The sequence below is a fragment of the Grus americana genome, chromosome 6 (assembly GCF_028858705.1).
Source record: "Grus americana isolate bGruAme1 chromosome 6, bGruAme1.mat, whole genome shotgun sequence".
Taxonomy (NCBI): domain Eukaryota; kingdom Metazoa; phylum Chordata; class Aves; order Gruiformes; family Gruidae; genus Grus; species Grus americana.
Genome location: NC_072857.1, coordinates 13,382,581 through 13,401,791, shown reverse-complemented (window position 1 = coordinate 13,401,791; position 19,211 = coordinate 13,382,581). Strand labels below are relative to the sequence as shown.

Below are 19,211 nucleotides of genomic sequence, written 5' to 3'. Positions count from 1 at the left end.
CTAGGCAGAGGAGGCCTGTAACTCAGGTAACGAGACATGGCACTTTTAACCACTTCTGCAGTTGTTCTTAGCAACTGGTCTGGCTGGGAAGCAATCTCCTTCAGTTCTGCTCTTACTGGCTACTTTGATCCCTAAGTGAAAAATAAATTTCATGGTAAATTGTCTCATTTCTGGATGTGTAATAAAATAAGGGAATAGTAAGAATCTGATGCCACATAATGCTCTTAGCTGTGTCGAGGCGTATGCTGACATGCTCTGCAATCACTACTCATTTGAGCAGTGAGGGAGGGAGCAGCTCCTTGGCTGCTGGTGGCTTTTTGGTGCAGTACTGAGCTCTGACTGCGAAGGGCAACATGGAGATGGATGTAGGGAAACCCACGGCTGTTTGGAGAAGCCATTGTCTCAATAAATTATTCACAGGGGACATCACACTCGCAGTGCACATCAGTCTTCACTGTGCCAGGTGCATGAGAGTGGTTGTCAAAGTTGCCAGTTTTTGAGACATGTGTCACTCAGTCAGTCTGACATGCAGGGTTTCAAAGAGGGATAGGAGGGATGTGTTTCCTAGAGAACAAAACATCCTGGTGAAACTGATACGGCAACAAGTGGGTTTTGGTTTCTTGAAGCTGTTTATTTGTCCTTTGCAGTGACTGTCTGCTCCTCTAGAGTCTTATTTCTATTTCTCTGCCCTCTGACCACCACGCTGGTGTGGTAGGAAAGTCCCTTGTGCAAGGCAGGGTGCATCAGCAGAAGCAACTGGCATACAGAGCCCTAAGTGCCAGCTGTCCCCAGAGCAGGGAGCAGCCTGTGCTGCCTGGCCCCGCAGCCAGCCTAGAGGCCAGCTGCAATAAACAGCAACCCAAGGCAAATACACCCAAGCCAGCCTGAAGCAAGCCAGCTCAGGGTCGCAAGCACGGGGCCTGTGAGCCAGACCAAGCTGCGCTCTGTGCCCCCCTGGTCACACTCTTATCAGTGCCCAAGTGAACTGGCTTAAAGCTAACTTTGGTAACGGGACAGTTAGGTCCTGTTAATGACATAAATGAGCTAGACTGCTGATGGCATGCTAATGTCAGTGACACTACCACAGCAGAGTGAGGCCAGCAGCTTGGCACAGGTCTACTGAAATCACTGGTTTACAATAGCTGAGGGAACAAGGGACTAGGTAGATGACCAGAACCCAGGAGTCCTACCTCCTGATCCTCTGCTCCACCTATGCTGCTTCACTAATACAAAACCTATTCCTGTTTGCCCGGTCTGGCCCCTTTAGAGCACTCAGCATCATACCTGATCAAAGGCCTGATCGATCTCTTCCTGGAGTATCTCCAGGAAGTTCTCGTTGAGGTCGATGAGTTCCTGGATGTTGCTGAAGATGCCCAGGAGCTGTTCCTGGCTCAGCAGCCCAGCCGCCTGCATGGGGAGGTAGAACTCCTCTTTGATGATGCGCAGGTCCTCTCCATAGCTGGCCTCCGTGTTGACAAACTCCAGCACAGACTCCTTGCGCTCCGTCCTGCGTTTGCGGCACTTCTCGCAGAGGTCAGCCCGCCTCTGATTGCAGTTCTGCACATCTGTCTCTGCCGGGAGGTCCCTTTCTCCACAGTCAGTGCAGGGACGGTGGGCTTCCCAGGCCTGCAGGGAGCTCAGCGTTTCAGAAGCCCTGTTCCTCCACTTTCTGGCTGGCATCTGGCCAATGCCACTATCTGCCCTCTCCACATCTGCTGACTTGGTCCGGGTGGCCTCGCTGGGATCCAGGTCATCCCGGACATCATTCACGCCAACAATCCCACTGTCCGTGCTCAGGCTGCTGACATTGCTCCAATGATGTCTGGAGCGGAGGGAGCCACGTGGAGCACGGCGGGTCTCATCAAAGCTGCCACCATGGCCAAGGTTGGCTTTTGCTACCACTGGACCTGAGAACAGACACAGATCATTACAGGCACTGCCAGCAGCACAGAGCTCACCTGAGGAGCCCAAGCTGGCACAGCCATGAGTGGCAGGAACCCTGGTGGGGGAGATCTGGTGAAAGCCAAGCTGCTAGCTGTCCCCCCTCCTGTTTTGCTGCTGGGAAGGGCAGGGGTCAAAAGTAAATGGCTCCCAGGTGAAACCTGTCATCCCTGCTCTGCCCATACCAGTGAAGTCATTTGGTCCTCCCTCTCCCCCTGCTGCCATCCACCAGCCAGGGACAGAGACACAGCAGAGTAGATCCTGATTTCTTGCACAAGAATGGGTTAAACCCAGAATGCTTCCCTCCCCCAGGTGAGCAGAGTCACTCCATATTTACACCAGGGTTCAGCACATGGCCCATCAACCCCCTCTGAATGTGCACAATGTGGATACCGTAGTCTCGCTCCTGCCGGCGCTTCTGTGCATGCTGCCGTGCTGCAGCTGCAATCTTCAGCTCTAGCTGCTTCCTCTTCACCGAGTCTGTCGGCATAGGGTCACTGAAGTGCGGCCGCAGCCGGCACTCCCGCTGGGCCTTGGCACCATCCGTGGTCTCATGGACAATGTCGGAGCTGGATCGGCGGCAGCTGGGACTGGGGGTCTGCAAGAAAAGCAAGTGGGTTTTGGAGCAAGGCTGTGGTCAAAGCAGTGCCTGGTTTGGAGCCACTGGACTTTAGTTGCCAAAGGAGAGAAAAGTCAACTCATCTGTGTTAGGATTGTAAATGCAGCTCTGCTACGTGATTGTTAGAAAATCTGTCCCCCCAGGTCCCTCTGTCTTGTTTAGTCCTAACAGCAAGGACCCCTCACCCTCTGCTGTGGTGTAGCTCTGAGTACAGTGGCTCCATGGTGGCTGGATCATGGCATAACTATGAAGAAGTCAAGAGCATAGTCCTGACTAAGGACCTAAAGGGGGGGCTGAGCCTGTCCTCCAGGGTCTGAGCTAGCTCGCTTCTGTTCTGTGAATGATTCAGCGCTGCTGGGTCAGGAACTCCAGCCTCTACGCCTTATCTACATTAGCAATTTGACCAAGTGGGGACTAGGAGGGAGTCTGTCTGGTCTCCCAGGCAGTGCAGCAGTGTGGGGCTGGTGGCACACTGAAAGCCATGAAGAGGTTATTGCTGAACTCCCTGCAAGAGATGCAGCGGCAGATAGGCAAGGACACAAAACTGACTCCTTCATTAACTGTAATAAAAAAGGCACTAGAAATCCTTAGAGTTTAATCGCTCATGGGAGTTGGTTTGATTTCAGATCCCAGGCTCCCAGTCTGCCTGGTTCCTACAACAAAGGGATCGTTCAGAGCTTCAAACAAGAAAAATAATCCTGAACACATGCCCAAGATGAGAGGGGAATTCCTCTCCCTTACATTCCCTGCAGGCGGAGTGTCACTGGATGTCTCATTGCTTGGCTTGTCTTCCCAGGTCGCTGTTGCCATGGACATCGCTGTGGGCTGCTGGCTGTCCTCCGGAGGTGGGAGATCAGCTTTCCTCAGATCACACCGTCCCTTGGAGGGGGATTTGCCAGCAGTCTCGGCATTGCAGCTGCAGGGGAAGAAGCAGAGTCTGATAAACATCATGTATGCAGTTCACCTGCCGTTCCTGACACAGATGAGACTGAGCAGAAAGCCCCGTTTTGAACAACCAGCCACAACAGTTCAGGGAAAGTGCAGGCAGGAATCTAGACTGGTCGGCATGGATGGCTGTGCGTGTGTTTCAGGGGCTATAGACACAGCTCAATTATAGCAGTGCAAATTGGGTAATTGCACTCATGCCAGCATCAGTCTGGGATATCAAGTCTCGGGTGTTCACAGAGCATTTTTGTGTCCATAAAACATGAGGTTCTCCCACAGGGACCAGAAAAACCTCTTTCTAAGTAGGCCATATCCATATTTGCTGCTATTTTAAGAGATGTTGTCAACACAGAAACCATATTGCTCATCTGGAAGAAAATCACCTGCTAAAAACCATAATACTTTGAAAAGATTAGAGGATTAAAGGAGCTTTCCCTCTGTTTTTCATCTCATATGATCCCAAGCCTGCTGAAATCACTGGAAAGATTCCCTCTGCTTTCAGTGAACTCAGGATCAGGCCTTTTGGTACACTTAAGAGTCTCGAAAAGATTGGCAGGGTTCTCACTTGGCAATGCTGGGATGCTCTTATTCACAGCTGTCTGATGCTAACGGAGGCCAGGCCTGGCTGATAGAGGCAGCCTGTTCCAACCCCACGTTCCCCTCTCTGTAGACAACATCACCTCTCCAGACAGACACAGTATGGCACAAAACCACTAGGAGTAGCTGATGTAGTATCACAGTAGTAGTTTGTGATACTGTGATACACTTTTTTTTTTTTTAACAGACTCTCTAAGACACCTTATTTCCATGCATAATGAAGCCTGCTTGGAAAAATATTAATTTTTCTTTTTGGGTTTACTTCATTTTTATGGGCTTGGATTCCTTTAAAAAGAAAGTTTTTGAGGACTGGATATGGATGCTTGTACATACAGGAAGCCAGTGTCTGGAACATATTTCAGGTTATGCATGTATTTCATGCTTAACAAAAGTCTCCTATGACAAAAATCTGCTTTTTCTTAAAGGTTTCGCTTGTGAACTTATGCTGGTAGGTCATAGTGCTAAGGTGCAATTCCAGCGCTGTCAGCTACAAGCAAACACATGAGACAGATGGGCATTTTCCTTACAATGAATGACAGTTGGCTCCGATAACAAACCATCAGCCAATACTGAAATCACTGAAGAGGGAACAAATCTCCCAGAATACACACTAGCTCTGTTGTCAGGCCAGAAAAGTTGGTTTGCAACTTTTCAGCTGATGCTTTTTCATCTTCCTCCATTTATGCTTCCAGGTCCCAGCTGACACTACCAGAGGATTTACCAACTTAAAAAGAGTTTACTCCTAGCTGCGCAGCAACGGCACAGTGCTAACAGCAGGCTCCTGGCTGTTACTTTTCTCTGTGCTAACTCCCTGCCATGTGGATTTGGAAGTGTCGCTTCATTCCTCCAGGCCTGTTCTACCCAGCCTGTAAAAGGGGATCCCAACATCAGTGCTGTCACAGAGCAGTCTGCAGTATGGACTGCATTATCCCCCTCGCAGAGTTGCAGTAAGAGCGGCGCAGGCACACAGCAAGGCTGTGGTCCTACCATGGTACTGTCCTGGCTCAGTCCAGCTTAAGGGTTCCTGTCTCCTTCCTCCCTCCTGTCCCCAGCCACATTTGGGGTACAACTCCTTCAGCCGGTCCAGTGTAACTGTCTGTGTGGCCATGATCTAAAATCAGTCTTGAAATGATCTGGGTTTAAAAAAGTATCCTCCCTCATGTATTCCCAGCCAGATCATTTCATCGACGTTTCACTGAGTTGGGTAAAGTATGAACAGTTCAGCTGGGCACACTTGTGGGAGGGAAGGCAGAGGTTAAGGAGCAAGAAAGCTCTTGAACACGATCTGCCGCTGCCGGAAAGCCACTGTTTCCAAAAGCTGCTCCTGCTCAAACAGCTTCTGGTTGAAACATGCAGAGAGAAGGGACCATGCTGAGGCACAGAGGGGCAATGGGATGTGCCCAAGCTCAGAGGCGGAGCTCAGAACTGGAATATTTATTATCTTCTCCTCTTGATCACACTGCCTTCCACCATACAGACTTCACTTCCCTAGTCCTGCTGGCCACACTATTTCTGATACAAGCCAGGATGCTATTGGCCACCTGGGTACACCGCTGGCTCATGTTCACCATCCTGGTGTCATCCCAAATGTGCCCCATCACTCCTTTCAGGAAACCTGCTTTCTTAGCTATGTCCTTTGCTTCCTTGTGCAGGTGTTTGTTGTCACCTTGTCCCACATTTCACAGACAGGTCCTTGCATGTCCTTATCCTGAACAATTCGCTGCTTAAACAAGTTCAGAAAGTAGACTATATATTGAAATGCGTACAGGATTTCCACCTAGATCTCAACATCCCTTCACTGCCAGAACTACAACCTAAGTTAAAGGTATCCAGTGACCTATGAGGCTAAGCTGGAAATCAAATCTTCACTGATGAAATATTAAGCCATTTGAATGACTCTTAAGTAATTAACTATGAATTACTAGGGAGGCAATTAACTTTCCAGACAAAACTGCTTTGTAAAACTGTAAACGCTAACACAGAAACACTAGAAAGAGAAGTCAATTTCAGCTATCTTATTCTGTGATGCTCCATGACAACATCTGTATCAAAGGATTGCTGAGCTCAGTATCTGTGGAAATGGGACCACATCCCCAGCTTTCAGCTTATTTCATTTGAGACCCAGAAAAAATGTTGTCTGGATGTCCGCAATCATAATTTAGGACCCAAAACATCCAAACCTCTGCAATGAGAATCAGCTTGAACTATAAATTAATATTCAGGCACTTTACAGTCTCAGGTGAAAATGATGGAAAATTGAGAAATTTCCAGATAAAGGAAACTAGAGTTTCCCACTAACCAGTACTTTGGCACACATTTGTCTTCCTCCTGCTATCCTGAAGAAATGACAACCTTTACCATTAGTTGTTATTACTATGGAAAATAAACAAGCCAGGGTGGGTCCTTAACATGAGCTTCTGGGGTAACGTACTTAAGAAGGGGAAAAAAACCACCCACACAACACCAATTGCAGTGGGCAAGAGTTGTGAGAGGAACAACTCTGCGGACACCCAGGTCAGAGAAGGAGGACAGGGAGGAGGTGCTCCAGGCACCAGAGCACAGATTCCCCTGCAGCCCCTGAGAAGACCACGATGAGGCAGGCTGTGCCCCTGCAGCCCATGGAGGTTGATGGTGGAGCAGAGATTCCACCTGCCGCCTGTGGAGGACCCCATGCTGGGGCAGGCAGATGCCCGAAGGAGACTGTGACCCTGTGGGAAGCCCAAGCTGGAGCAGGCTCCTGGCAGGACCTGTGGCTCCATGGAGAGAGGAGCCCATGCTGGAGCGGGTTTGCTGGCAGGACTTGTGACCCCATGGGGGACCCACGCTGGAGCACTCTGTTCCTGAAGGACTGCACCTCGTGGAAGGGTCCCACACTGGAGCAGTTCATGAAGAACTGCAGCCTGTGGGAAGGACTCATGTTGGAGAAGTTTGTGGAGGACTGTCTCCCAGGGGAGGGACTCCACGCTGGAGCAGGGGAAGAGTGTGAGGAGTCCTCCCCTGAGGAGGAAGGAGCAGCAGAGACAATGTGTGATGAACTGACCACAACCCCCATTCCCCATCCCCCTGCACCGCTCAGGGGGAGGAGGGAGAGAAATCAGGAGTGAAGTTAATCCCAGGAAGAAGGGAGAGGTAGGGGGAGGTGGTTTTACGATTTGGTTTTACGATTTCTCGTTATCTTACTCTGATTTGATTGGTAATAAATTAAACTAATTTCCCCAAGTCAAGTCTGTTTTGCCCATGACAGTAATTGCTGAGTGATCTCCCTGTCCTTATCTCGACCCATGAGCCTTTCATCATATTTTCTCTCCCCTGCCCGGCTGAGGAGGGCAGTGATAGAGTGGCTCTGGGGGGCACCTGCCCTCCAGCCAGGGTCAACCCACCACAGTGTTAATAAAATCAGCTCCTATATTTTAACATATCCAACTAGGGAGACTGAACACATTCACAGAAACAAAAACCACTGTGGATATTAAAAGCACAGAAACCACACTGCAACCATAAATGCCCTGGGCAGAAAGTGTTTGGAGGCTGGGAGAGTAGTAGGAAGAAAGATCCTATGCACTACCCAGTTCCCATATATTTTGCTATGCATGCACCTCGGGCTCCAGACACTAGTCAAACCTTTGCTCTGTTCAGACACAGCTGTTCTTATGCTCTTACTCACGGCTTGTGCCATTCTGTGTATTTCATTTCACATTAGTGGTAAAAATAGCCTACCATAACTTTCTCATCTGTTTCTTCATTGGGTTTTCATACTCTAGAATGAAAGCACAAAGGCTGGGCTGGACAGCTGAAGGAAGCATTTAGGCCTCTGACACCACCTACTTCCCTGTGGATTATAAAGTTGCAGAAGTATTTCTGCTTGTCGCTCCGGCTCTGTTTACATGAGGATCTTCAGCTCCATAGTTGTTATTTCAGATGACTCTCATTCCTGTGCAGAAGTCGCTACCATCTCCTCTAAAACCTGAGTCCCCAGTCTCAGAGCTCCAGCATTCCAGAAATGCCAAGTCAGTGTACAAGGCTGATGCCCTGGCATTTCACACACTTTATCTGTGGATGTCAGAAGCAGCCAGAAACTGAGTCAAATGCAATTCTTGGCGAAGCCAGTCCTGAATGCCAAGCATATGGAAACACACCGCTTCACCAACACTTACTCCTCCTTCCCCCATCAGCTTTATGTAGTGATAAGACAGTGGTAACTACCCCAAATTCCTAGCTTCCAGAACTTTTCTGATTCCTGTTGGGCAACCTGCCTGCAGAGAAAGGGATCCCCATTTCTTTGGCAGGAGGGAGGTACCAGGACTGCAGTGTCCAAAACCAGGACAGACAACGCAGTCCTTGTGAACGCCTTACCCAGAGAAGGGAAAAACCCTGGCTGGAGAAGAGGGAGGAAGGCTTTACACAAGTATTTTCTGTCACTGCTTACGCTGTCTGAGTTGGCAGAAGGACAGTATTTGCAGGTACTTTCATTCGCTGCCTGTGCTGCTCTCCAGAGGGTGGCTGAAGACTCGTAGCAGCCATCTTGCTCTCATTTGTTTGACATTTCACTACATACAGGCAGCAAATGAAAGCACTTGTTGCTGCATGTCACACTACCTAAATTCATGTCCTGCAGTGGTGGGACAGACTCTGCATCTTTTTTCAAAGGAATCATATTAGTACTTTGCATCCCGCTGCTGTCCTCTACTTTTAACAGATTTTTTTTTTTTTTAAAAAAGACCTTTCAACAATTTAGTACAGAAATAAAATGGGTGGGAAATTGGGTGTTAGGAGTACTAATGGCTGCTGTCTGGACAGGATTAAGGTGTACAAAAAGGCAAAGTCTAGATGAAAATGCTTTTCGATGTTTAATCCCATGCGAAGATGGAGTTTAAGCTCAAGAGCTTAAAGACACGTTCATGTGGCTATCGGAGACCCTAAGATGAAAGGCTCTACCAACAGCGTATTTATGCTACAGGAGTTAAATGTACATATCAGGAGAGAGACCAGATTGTTAACAAGGGAACTGCTTTCAGGTGACGCCACAGAGCATGTTACCTTTTCTTAATAAGTTCCAGGGCTGAACCTATGAATTCATCCTTCATCTTTTGTAGCTTAGCTCCATAGCTGGATAAGTCTGTGGCTTCTAACAGTAGCGATGAACAGCAAGAGGACTGTGCTTCAGAAGCCAGCGACTGCCCTGCAAGGTGGAGGACATCATTTAATTGTCTTGTCTCTCCTTTCTGCTGCTCATCACTGAAGATCTCCTGCCCAGCTCTGTGTATTGCTACTGCCTGCAAAGGTGATCGTGGAATAGGGCTAGAGCAAATGGGGACCAGGGATCTATTGAGGCTGGAGATCTGGTTGGTTCTGTCCTTCACCTCAGGGCTGCTCATTCTGAAACCATCCCATGTGTCTGGATGTTGGGAAAAGCCAGTTGAGGTGTGGTTTTCATGGAACACATCATCGTCATCCTCCGCTGTGACAGCACCTTCATTCACAGCTTTGGTCCCCAGAGCTTCTGGACAGACTTTCTTATTGTTCTCCTCCTCCAGGGTCTGGTTCACAGGCAGACCCTTATTCAAGCACTCTGCTGGCCCACTGCTGCTAGCAGAAGAATTTGCCTCCTTACTTCTCATTTGCTTGAATTCCTCAAAGGTGGGTATGTAGAGCCTCCCTTTGCAGCGGCCTTTCTTGCTCTGTCCCAAAGTCGCTTTGACATCTGTTTCCCCACTATATTGTTCCAGGGCTTCTGCTGTTCTGGATTTGGCCATCTCACGGCTTTCCCCAGCATGCTGAAGGGGTAAATTGGGGGAGCTATTCTGCCTTCGGAGCTGAAGCCTCCTCTGAGCCTCCTGCTTGATGTCTTCTGGGCTGATGATGCTGTGTGCCAAACACAGTCTCTGCCTCCCTGTGAGGCTGCGCCTGAGAGCAGTGTGTTCCACCAACACTGTGCAGCAGTTGACAGCACAACCGTTCTTGTACTGCCGGCACATCTGGCATTCAAAAAACTCCTGGGCCATCAGGTCAGGGAGGGGTGCCTGTGGACGCACTGGCTTGCAGGGCTCTGCCACCTTACTGCTGTGCAGCCTCAGTTTCTCCTTCAGCTCTTTCTTGGCATCCTTGTGTAGGGCTTTCTCCTCTGCAGAAGGGAAAAGCCACTGAGGCACTCTGGCAAAGGGAGGGAGAAGCACATTCTGTGCTGATCGAGATGTCTGTTTAGTATGGAGAGAAAGGTTTCTCAGGGAGTCTGATGTGCTCTGTAGTGGGGGCACATCCACACAGCCTTCTGTCCACTGACTGGTGCCTCCATAGCGAAAGATGATCTCATTATCCAGGCTCCGGCAGTGAGAATACAGCCCCGAGTCAGCAACTGTTGCCCAGTGAAGGTTCTCCACGCTCCGATACATCCGGTTTTCCACAGGACTGGCCAAAGGTGCCTTGCCCGTGTGGCAGGAGTCTAGAGTGTGGAAGTCCCCAGAAAAAATCTGAGTATCTATGTTCTTTAGTGGATGCATGCTGCTAACCAAAAAATCCTTTAAGCCATGTTGTGCATAGAGCTGATTATTTTGGCAGCTCAAGATCACCCGGCAGTGTTCCTGTCTCTCATCAACACTGATGTATGTCATAGCAAATGCACATGGAGGCTCTAAGACAGTGGCGTCTAGGGGGAGAGGAGGGAGCTGGGATGTCGCTTAGATGCCAGTCAATGTCCACAGACCACAGACAGCAAAGTGTGCTGCTGGGTACTCACATAAGAGAGCTCTCACATGGGTTGAGTCGCCATGCGTAGAAGACCTGTGAATGGAAGGAAAGATGAGTTACTGAAGCAGCCTGGTGACGACTCGCAGGATGCAACAGCAGGTCTGCTTCCAGGGAACGCAGAAGCCAAACACCAACAGCTTGGGTAGAAACAGAGCAGCATAACTAGGAGATGAGCTGTGGGGCTTGGGGCAAGGAATCTTTTCCATCTCCAGCCAAGCCAAGAGTGGCCTTATACTACCCATCTGAATGTGGAGAAGTTTATCCTACTTACCCTCAGCAATTCCCTCACAATAACACTGCTCAGCTCTAGTGACGAATGCTCAGAAGTGCTTGCTGCAGGCTCAGCTTACTCACACAGCAGGACTAAGGAGATGGAGGTTTACAAGAGATAGTCACGTTCTTTCCCTCAAATGGGGTACAGACGAGAGTGTGTGGGCTAAGGAGGAAGCTGGGGGTGGGAAAGGATGACATGACAGTGTGGTCTCCTGGAAGGCTCAAGTACCAAGGAGGAAGAAGGCGGCTGACTGCTGGTGGTTTTGTCCCTAAGAGTCACACTGCAGCCCTTAATGCTCTGATTTACCCTTCACAGGGAAGATGCATATAGTCACTGGGAGCCAAGCATTTCCAAGGCCTTTCCAGTGCAGAGACAAAGGTACCTCACAGACACACCCTCCTGACCCCTTAGCAACAGGACCAAATGATCACCCCCCATGACAGCTCAGTGGAGGCCCAGAAAGAGATGGTGTGGTTTCCAAGGCTGTTCCTATGATCTGTGTTCAGCATTGTAAGGCTCGGGGAATCTAAGTCACTAAATCACGTTCAGAGCGATGCAGAGAATTAAACCCCAACACTTCAGTTCGGGCCAGCAGGACATAGAAGTGGAAGGAGCCTCTTTACACTGAATGGAGAGACTCCAAATTTCTCTTAAGGATTTAGGCCTCATGGACTTGCCAGCAGTCACACAAGACATCAGTGTCTGCTACAGCTCTGTCCACTCCCTCCCTTGGCAACCAGAGGCAAAGGGAACAAGTGAGTGCCATACGTAAAGGAGAATAAGATTGGGCAGGGGATATGGGGTTAGCTTGAGATTCCTAAGGGAAGCATAGAGCTGGGATGGTGGGACAATGGTCTCTAATAACAAGCCAGGCAAGAACCAACCAGGTTGAACACCCAGGAAGAGGTCATGGTACAGCAAGACAGGACTATGTAAGTTACAGCCCAGACTGTTTGCTCTGTAGTGCAGTTGTGTTCTCCACGCGTGGCCAACCATTCAGGCAGCACAGCCACCTTGACCAGGAGGAGAATGAAGAGGCTTGTTACTCTCTGAAGGCTAAGACACCTCAGGCATCTAACCATGTGAGGTACCAACAGACATCTTCCATCTGAGGAGAAGTCTGCGGCAGCATATTGCCTGGAAGCCAATCTCAGTAACTCGCTGGTAGCTTGATTCAGCCCTTGCTTAGAGTGGTCCAAATTAGCATACTTTACCCACATTAATGAAACTATCTCTAATCTAATCCCAGAGAGGTATGGCAGAGCTGCTCCTCTGGATCACTGCTGAATGGTGAACATTATTTACGTCCTTCATAACTGCTAAAAATAAAAATTAAAACTAGCTCTCAAAGTGTGGCTGCTCCCCAAGATGTCACAGGCACTTCTCACCCAGTCTTCTCATGGTGGGGCTGGAGTTTCCCCTTCTTCACGGCTCTGGAGGAGCCCACAGGTGACAGCAGAGAAACGTGAGGATCAGGACTTTCTGTGATCATAGGTTATAACATGATCTGTCAAGAAAGAGAGAATGAGATGATGTGAGAGCCAGTCACTGAGTAGGGAACAGGGCTCCTGGTAGTGCCGAAGGGCTCCTGTGAGGAAGTGCTGTTAATGAGAGATGCCATGGCCTGTCAGGTTGGTCTGTGATCAGGTCACAGCCAGGGGACTAAAAGCCACGTGGACATTCTGCACTCTGCTTTCAGACCAAGTAGAAAGAGAAAACAACCCTTGTTGTAGTAAGAGCTGAGAATAAAGTGGTCCTTGCCCAAGGCAAGGAGCTACACACAGTAATGCCTTGAAGAGAAACCAAGACCTAGGCTACATGCTTGCTTGGCAAGCTCTGCGTGTGTGCGTGTGAGAGCAAGGGAGTCGGACAAGAAAGTGCACAGGCAAGGGGAGAAGGAGTCACAAGAAGAGCAAGGAAGCAGAGGCACAGAAATGATGGGGTGGGACCTGTCTGTGGCTGCTCCCTTCACCAAGAGACAGGACACCACTGAAAATACAATTGACTTGTGTCCTCACAGTCTCTCTTCTGGTGGAAGTTCACTGCTGGGGCTCATAGTGCTGACCCCTCCTTGGGCTGCAGGCTGCTACAGTGACACCAGGCATGGGTGACCACGGGTCCCTGCCTGCTTAGGTGTGTGGCAGGGAGGGGTTTGCGTCTCTCCGTTACGGGGGGGAATACCTCAAACCCACTGGCCCGAGAGGGAACCCGTTTGCCCTGCAGGAGAGCAGAGGCCCGTTTCCCCAGTGGGTGTGGAAGGTGCCAGCGCTCATGAGCACCACCAGGCAGCAGGGACCTGCTGCTGCCTTGCCAGGGCAGGATTTTCCGGTGGAGGTGTGTGTAGGGCGGCAAAAGTTGCTTTCAGGGAATGAGCAGCTGGAAGAAACCTCCTGTGGGCAGAGTGGGGCAGGCAGAGAGCGAGGGAGAAAGAGGGGCAGCAGAGGCAGGTTTGTAGAGTGGAGGACCCAGAGAAGACAGAGAACAGCCACAGCTAGCTGTGAGAGTTGGCAGGAGACAGAGACTTTCCAGAGGAGGCTGTGCAGTTTGCTGACACATAGGCAGGCACCAAAAATTACTGGATTACATGGAGGAAGGGAGGAATTTTGTTTCCAAATAATTTATTTTAATCTTTGTCACCCATCAGAGCTGAGTTTTCTTTCTCTGAAAAGTGACTTTTTGCTCTAAGAAAACACTTCAGACACGGGAAGTCCCTTTGGTACTTTCAGGAGAGCTCAGAGCAAAGGTGCATGTGGATGTAGCTCACAGGTGGATCTGCAAGGGAGTTCAGTGCCCTAGCTGCAGCGAGGGGGAGCCTCAGAAACTGGTGAGCTCTGTTTCACCTCATGCCTGCAAAGCAGCTGTAGAGATCTCATAACAGCCAGCTTGGAGAGGAGCACCTTTCTTCCCTGTCACTCCGTCCTTGAAAAGACCACCTCTTTCCTACTGAACTCTTCTAATCTTGCCCATGCCACTACCCTGAGGGCTGTGCACAGCATGTCAGGTAGGTAAGCTTAATTTCACTATCACCCAGGCCAACTGCTGTCTGACCTGTGAAGGGGGACCACCTGTGCTGAGGCACAGCCCGCTTCCCCCGCTGCCCAGGGATGTTTGGAGCAGGAAGAAAGCAGAGGTCTCTCTAAAGCACCGGATAATTCTGACCTGGCCTGTAACCTGGAAACACCGAGCCCTTCTCCCTCCTTCCTCTTCTAGTGCTCCATTCCTCGTGGCACACAGCAACAGCATCACAGTTTCAGCTCAGATGCCTGCATTTGTCAGGTCAGTGACACTGCTGTAATATAAAGCATGTGCCTACACACTCAGCTCTAAAGTAACATGACCACAAGCATGGTTTAGGCACTCTGCTGGAGGAGAGCATGAGACGGAAAAAAAACATTTGAGTTAATATGCTTATGGCTGATATGCTAAAGATGATTTTCCAGCACATCCTTGCAGGCTCACTGTACATACAGAATATTTAGCTGTAGTCTTCCATGGTCACCACTGAAGAAACACTGGGAACTACATCAACATGAGTTTGTCCTCCCACCACCTCAGAGCTATAACTACAGCAGGTGATGTCAGTATGGAAACTAGCAAATGCCACAGAAGTGTGAGGCAATGGAGAGAAGTAAATGCTGATCTCTCACATGGTGACCCAACTCGGGGTCCTAACTCTCTCTCTCTCCTAAGGGTACACAGCAGTCCTCATGCACTCTGTATTCTCTTCCAGTTAAACCAAGCAGTGACTTGCCAGTTCTTTGTTGCTCCCTGGCATACGTGAGCACTGTGGGTTGATGCTGCACTCCTTCTTTTACCCAGCTGGGTACTTCCAGGCAGTCCTGTCCACACTTCCCCAAAGCTAGGGCTTTATTCTACTCCAGCAATCTTCCAGGCCAATGCTGACTTATTCCAGGCCAAATAGCAAAAAGGAGCTTAGCGTTGGCTGCCGCTGAAGGAATGGCACATCATTGCTCTTCGATCACGTCGTCTGTACAATGTTTGCCTGCTTACTGGCTCAGGGACTGAAAAGGTCCTGGTAGTTATGAGCCTCATACCTAACATGAGCATAAGACTAAAGGCACCGTGTGCTCAGCTTATTTTCTACCATGTGATTCTGTTTAATCGACTTCTCCTCTATTACTCTGATAAGTGCCTGCTTGGAGACTTGCCACTAACCTTCATTTTCCTGCAAAATCCCCCCAAAGAACTTATTTCTCAAGGATTAAAGCTTGAAGGATAAATTATTCCTTCCCATATGCTTAAGAACTGTTCTGCCTGGCTGACCTTCCCAGCAAAGCACCAAAGTGTCAGGAGGATGAAGCAGGCAGGCATAGGATAAGTCATTCAGTGCTGGTGAAAAGCACTGTGGAAAGGACCAGTCATGCCCAAGGACCCCAGGGAATTCAGGACAAAGGACCACAGAGCCTCACAAGGCCTCAGGAAAAGAGGCAGGGCTGAACAGATTTGCAGTGCTGCTTTGCAGAGTTCACTGCAGCAAGATTTGCTCGATAGACTGGTCAAACAGGGAAGTTTGTTCCACGAGATGGTGGAGAGCAGCTTGCCATTGGTCTCTCCTGCCTTGATCAGAGAGATGAAGTCTGGTACATTTTCCACTCTCCACATTTACAACATCTCAGTCACAAGCAAATTAACTTCTGAGTTGTGGCCGTCACACCAAACCCCAGTTTCCAGGGCAGGGGAGTAACCGGAGTCACCTTACTCCATCTTGAAATAAGAGATTCAACCAACCTTCAGGTCTTATTCTAATTTCTCTGCACTGGGTTTTGCAAATTGCACCACCGAACAGAGGTTGGTTTATTCTGGAGTACAGTCTCCTTTTTATTTCAGAGATCTAACCTGCTAGAGGGATGTGAAAGGCACATTTCAGAGAACTATACAAAGGATTTTAGCAAGCTATGATACTGCTGTGAGTTTTTTGCTATCTGATACAGAAAACCTCATGGACACAGCATGATCTGTCTACTGCCGTGTCGTGCACATCACTCCATCTGCTTAGCAGAACACCAGCAATCTCAAGGGAAAGAATGCTAGATACGTCTATTTTTTCAAGTTAAATGCTGACAAGGAAAATAAAGGTGCCTTGGCTGTATTTGCTTTCTTAGCTGTTCACTTAACCAGAGCTGGTGCTGCAGGAACTAGTTGACACTGTAGGATGATTAAGTGACTGCAGATATATTTTTTGGGTTTTTTGTCTGTTCTAGCAGCTGAAACAGGGCTTATATAGCATCTGTTAATTGCAGCAGGAGAGGTACAGCCACAGTAGTTATCTAAATAAGTACAATTTTCTGAGTTTCTTTTCCTCTCTAGGATAAACAGCTAGGCATAACTTTCCTTGAGTTTACAGTATTAACACTGCTTTCATTGTCTGCTCCATGGCACAAATCAGGATCGCTAACAAGAGGAACAACTGCTATCTTGGCTTCAAAACTAGGTAATATAGAGAAAACCATAACCTCTACAGTCTGCTCACTGTATTTATAGTCCTTGTGTTCTCAGCTTAATCATAAGCATGGACCACGTCATCTCAGAGACAGCTTGGCATGGGGAACAAAGTCTCTCCTGAGCCTCTGAAGATCCAGTGCAGCCAAGGGTCTAGGATGTTGCTCAGAGTACAGGCAAGGGCATTAAATTTCTGCTGTGCAATGAGCTGCTTGCCTTGTCACATGATATTGTCTAACCGTTTTCTTCCTTTTACATCTCTTCTCATTCTTTTCAGTTTTTTTTTTTTTCCTCACTTCCCCAACTCTTCCTCCATCCCACTGCATTCAGCCTAAGTTTACACAGCCCATCTATGGCTGCTGCTTATCAGGTACCACTTCTGAAGCATCACAACCAATACCATTGCCTCCAGAAAAAGAACTGGTCTTGGCCACGGTCAGGGCTCGCTGATCAGAGCAGCCCAAAGGTATACGTGTGCCAGCCAGATGTGCCAGAGGAGAATCTGTCCACATTATCTGTTGATCATCATAGGAACATCCTGCTATGGTACACGCAGTTCCACCAGGGAGAGTGTAGGAATCACCGTAACTTCACGTGAATTTCTATCTTGGTCAGATTGGCTCTAAATAGTCTCAAGGCAGTGGAAAAGCTAATCTCAAAATTTTATGGAATCACTTGAAGGTCTTAAACATTCTTGGATCCCCTTCTGTCGGGTTTTTAAGCTGTTTGGGAACTTTGCTTTATTGACATGAAAGGTTTCATCTGAGAAGCCCTACTGCTCCACACATCTGTGCACTTGGCAGCAATGGCTTTGATGAATTTTTCTGGCTGCTCTCTAAGTCTGAGCAGCTTCTCTTTGTGTCACAGCATAGTTTTTTCCTTGTGTTCCTCCTTCAGAAAGGCTGTGATGACATGATACTTCCAGCCTACCTGTAAGGGCAGGCATTTCAGTGCAGCGTACTTTCATGGTGACCTGCGTCCCTTCTTGATTCCTTGCTTTGGGAAAGGGTACCCCCTTCTGTTTCACCAATGCACCACTCCATCTCTCGGACAATATTTCTCCAACAGTCCTGCTGACAATGCAGCAGAGGGAATGAAGAGAGAACTAGCACTGACCTTGCAGCAAAGGCTGAGCACATTAGTTACTGTTACAAATGCTCCTGGAGACATCAGTGTGACACCCCCATCATGTGCCCCAGCTGCAGCTGCTTGGCAGCATCAGCTGTGAAGTGCCCCAGAAGATGGCATGACCCATCACCTGCCAAGCTTTCAGTGAGTCAACACCCTAGCTGGCCACAAAGCTCCTTTGGATGACTCCTTCTCAGGAGGAAGAAAGTCCTATTTGCAATAAAGTCCTCTCCTGGGACAGATCACACACAGAACCAATGAACCTGCAGGGTGCATCTGATTGATAGGTCCTGCACTTCTCTGTAACACCACGAAACACTCTGCTCCCCTCTTACAGCAAGAGAAAGAGCCCAAGGAGTTATAACCAAGCAGAGCCAATGCTTAGCTTGAGTTAGCTGATGTTCGGGATGAGGTGGTTTCCCCTGCCTCACCATGAACCAAGCACTTCCATGCCTTTGGGTCACGCAGAGCAGATCTTGCCCGCCACCTGCCTTGGTACTCACATACACACACAGCAAGCGTTATTAGCCTTGTGAGGAACAGGCGTGAGCTGAGCTCAGCCTCCAGCCCAGCTCCATACCCGGGCTCCAAGCTCCCTGACTCAGACACACACAGTTCTCGGAGGCAAACCTGAGCCAGGAAAACCTATCCAGCTCCCCCACGAGATCTGGGAAGTACAAAGCCATATGTGAGCCCACTTTACAGCCCGGCACCTTCACTCCTTCTACTCTGCATAGATAGAACAGAACATCAGCACTAACTGCAGAAAATGGTCACAATATGGCTAAAAGTGAATTTACTATTCCTTGGGGCAGGGGGCAGAAAAGATCAAGGCTGACACTTGAAGCTCTCCCCCAGGAAAGGCTCCAACATCAATTATAACTTCCCAGTGCCAGCTCCATACCGTTCTCCTCTGGCTTCCAGCTGACAGACGTGCACCCCCAGCACAACCCCGCCAACACTCAGTCGATTGCTAGACGTGTCTTTGTGAACCAGCCTACAGGCCTGTCTCCAGCAGTGATCAGCAGCAGATCATTTTGGAATGAGCAGGCATAGGTAGAGCATGGCTGCAGCAGGTAGCTGATAAGGTCAGGAACTACATCTCAGATCATCTAAACCCATCTTGATCCTCTGCGTGTGTTTTATGAAGGCAGAAGGGACAGTACAAAAAATGCAGGGGGCATGTTGGGTTAGGTGAACATGAGAACTGACAGAGAGAAGCCAATTAAATCAAGCCAGCAGCAGGACAGAGCTGGCCGCTCCCTTCCCCTTGCAGCATGTGATGAGGATCAACAGAGCCTTCACCTAAGCACTCAGCTGAATGTTTTCTTCTTGTGTGCACTGACGTCTGGCTTTTCAACTCAATTTTCACTCACTCTCTGGCAAGCCAAGTCACACCACACAGGAAAAAAAATCAGGCTTTTTTTAACATCATCACTTAAACCATGATTTAATCTCATGATGTGCAGGGCCTGAGTCATGACATTGGATTTTTTCAAGGTG

General features: G+C 49.0%; 1 protein-coding gene across 4 annotated transcripts in view; it reads right to left on the bottom strand.

Annotated features, from left to right (window-relative positions):
• Positions 1-19,211, bottom strand: part of LOC129207803 (myosin-M heavy chain-like) — a 52,190-nt gene that overhangs the window by 8,621 nt on the left and 24,358 nt on the right. The window contains exons 1-5 of one of the 4 annotated variants that reach the window (XM_054829266.1): positions 12,509-12,630; positions 9,140-10,879; positions 3,302-3,476; positions 2,335-2,539; positions 1,285-1,907 (exon numbers count right to left, since the gene is read on the bottom strand). In XM_054829266.1, the coding sequence (XP_054685241.1) occupies positions 1,285-1,907; positions 2,335-2,539; positions 3,302-3,476; positions 9,140-10,710 (2,574 nt within the window). In that variant the 5' untranslated portion in view covers positions 10,711-10,879; positions 12,509-12,630. Of the gene's footprint in view, positions 1-1,284; positions 1,908-2,334; positions 2,540-3,301; positions 3,477-9,139; positions 10,880-12,508; positions 12,631-19,211 lie in introns of those variants that run through there. The other 3 variants (XM_054829265.1, XM_054829267.1, XM_054829269.1) reach the window with 3 other exon arrangements.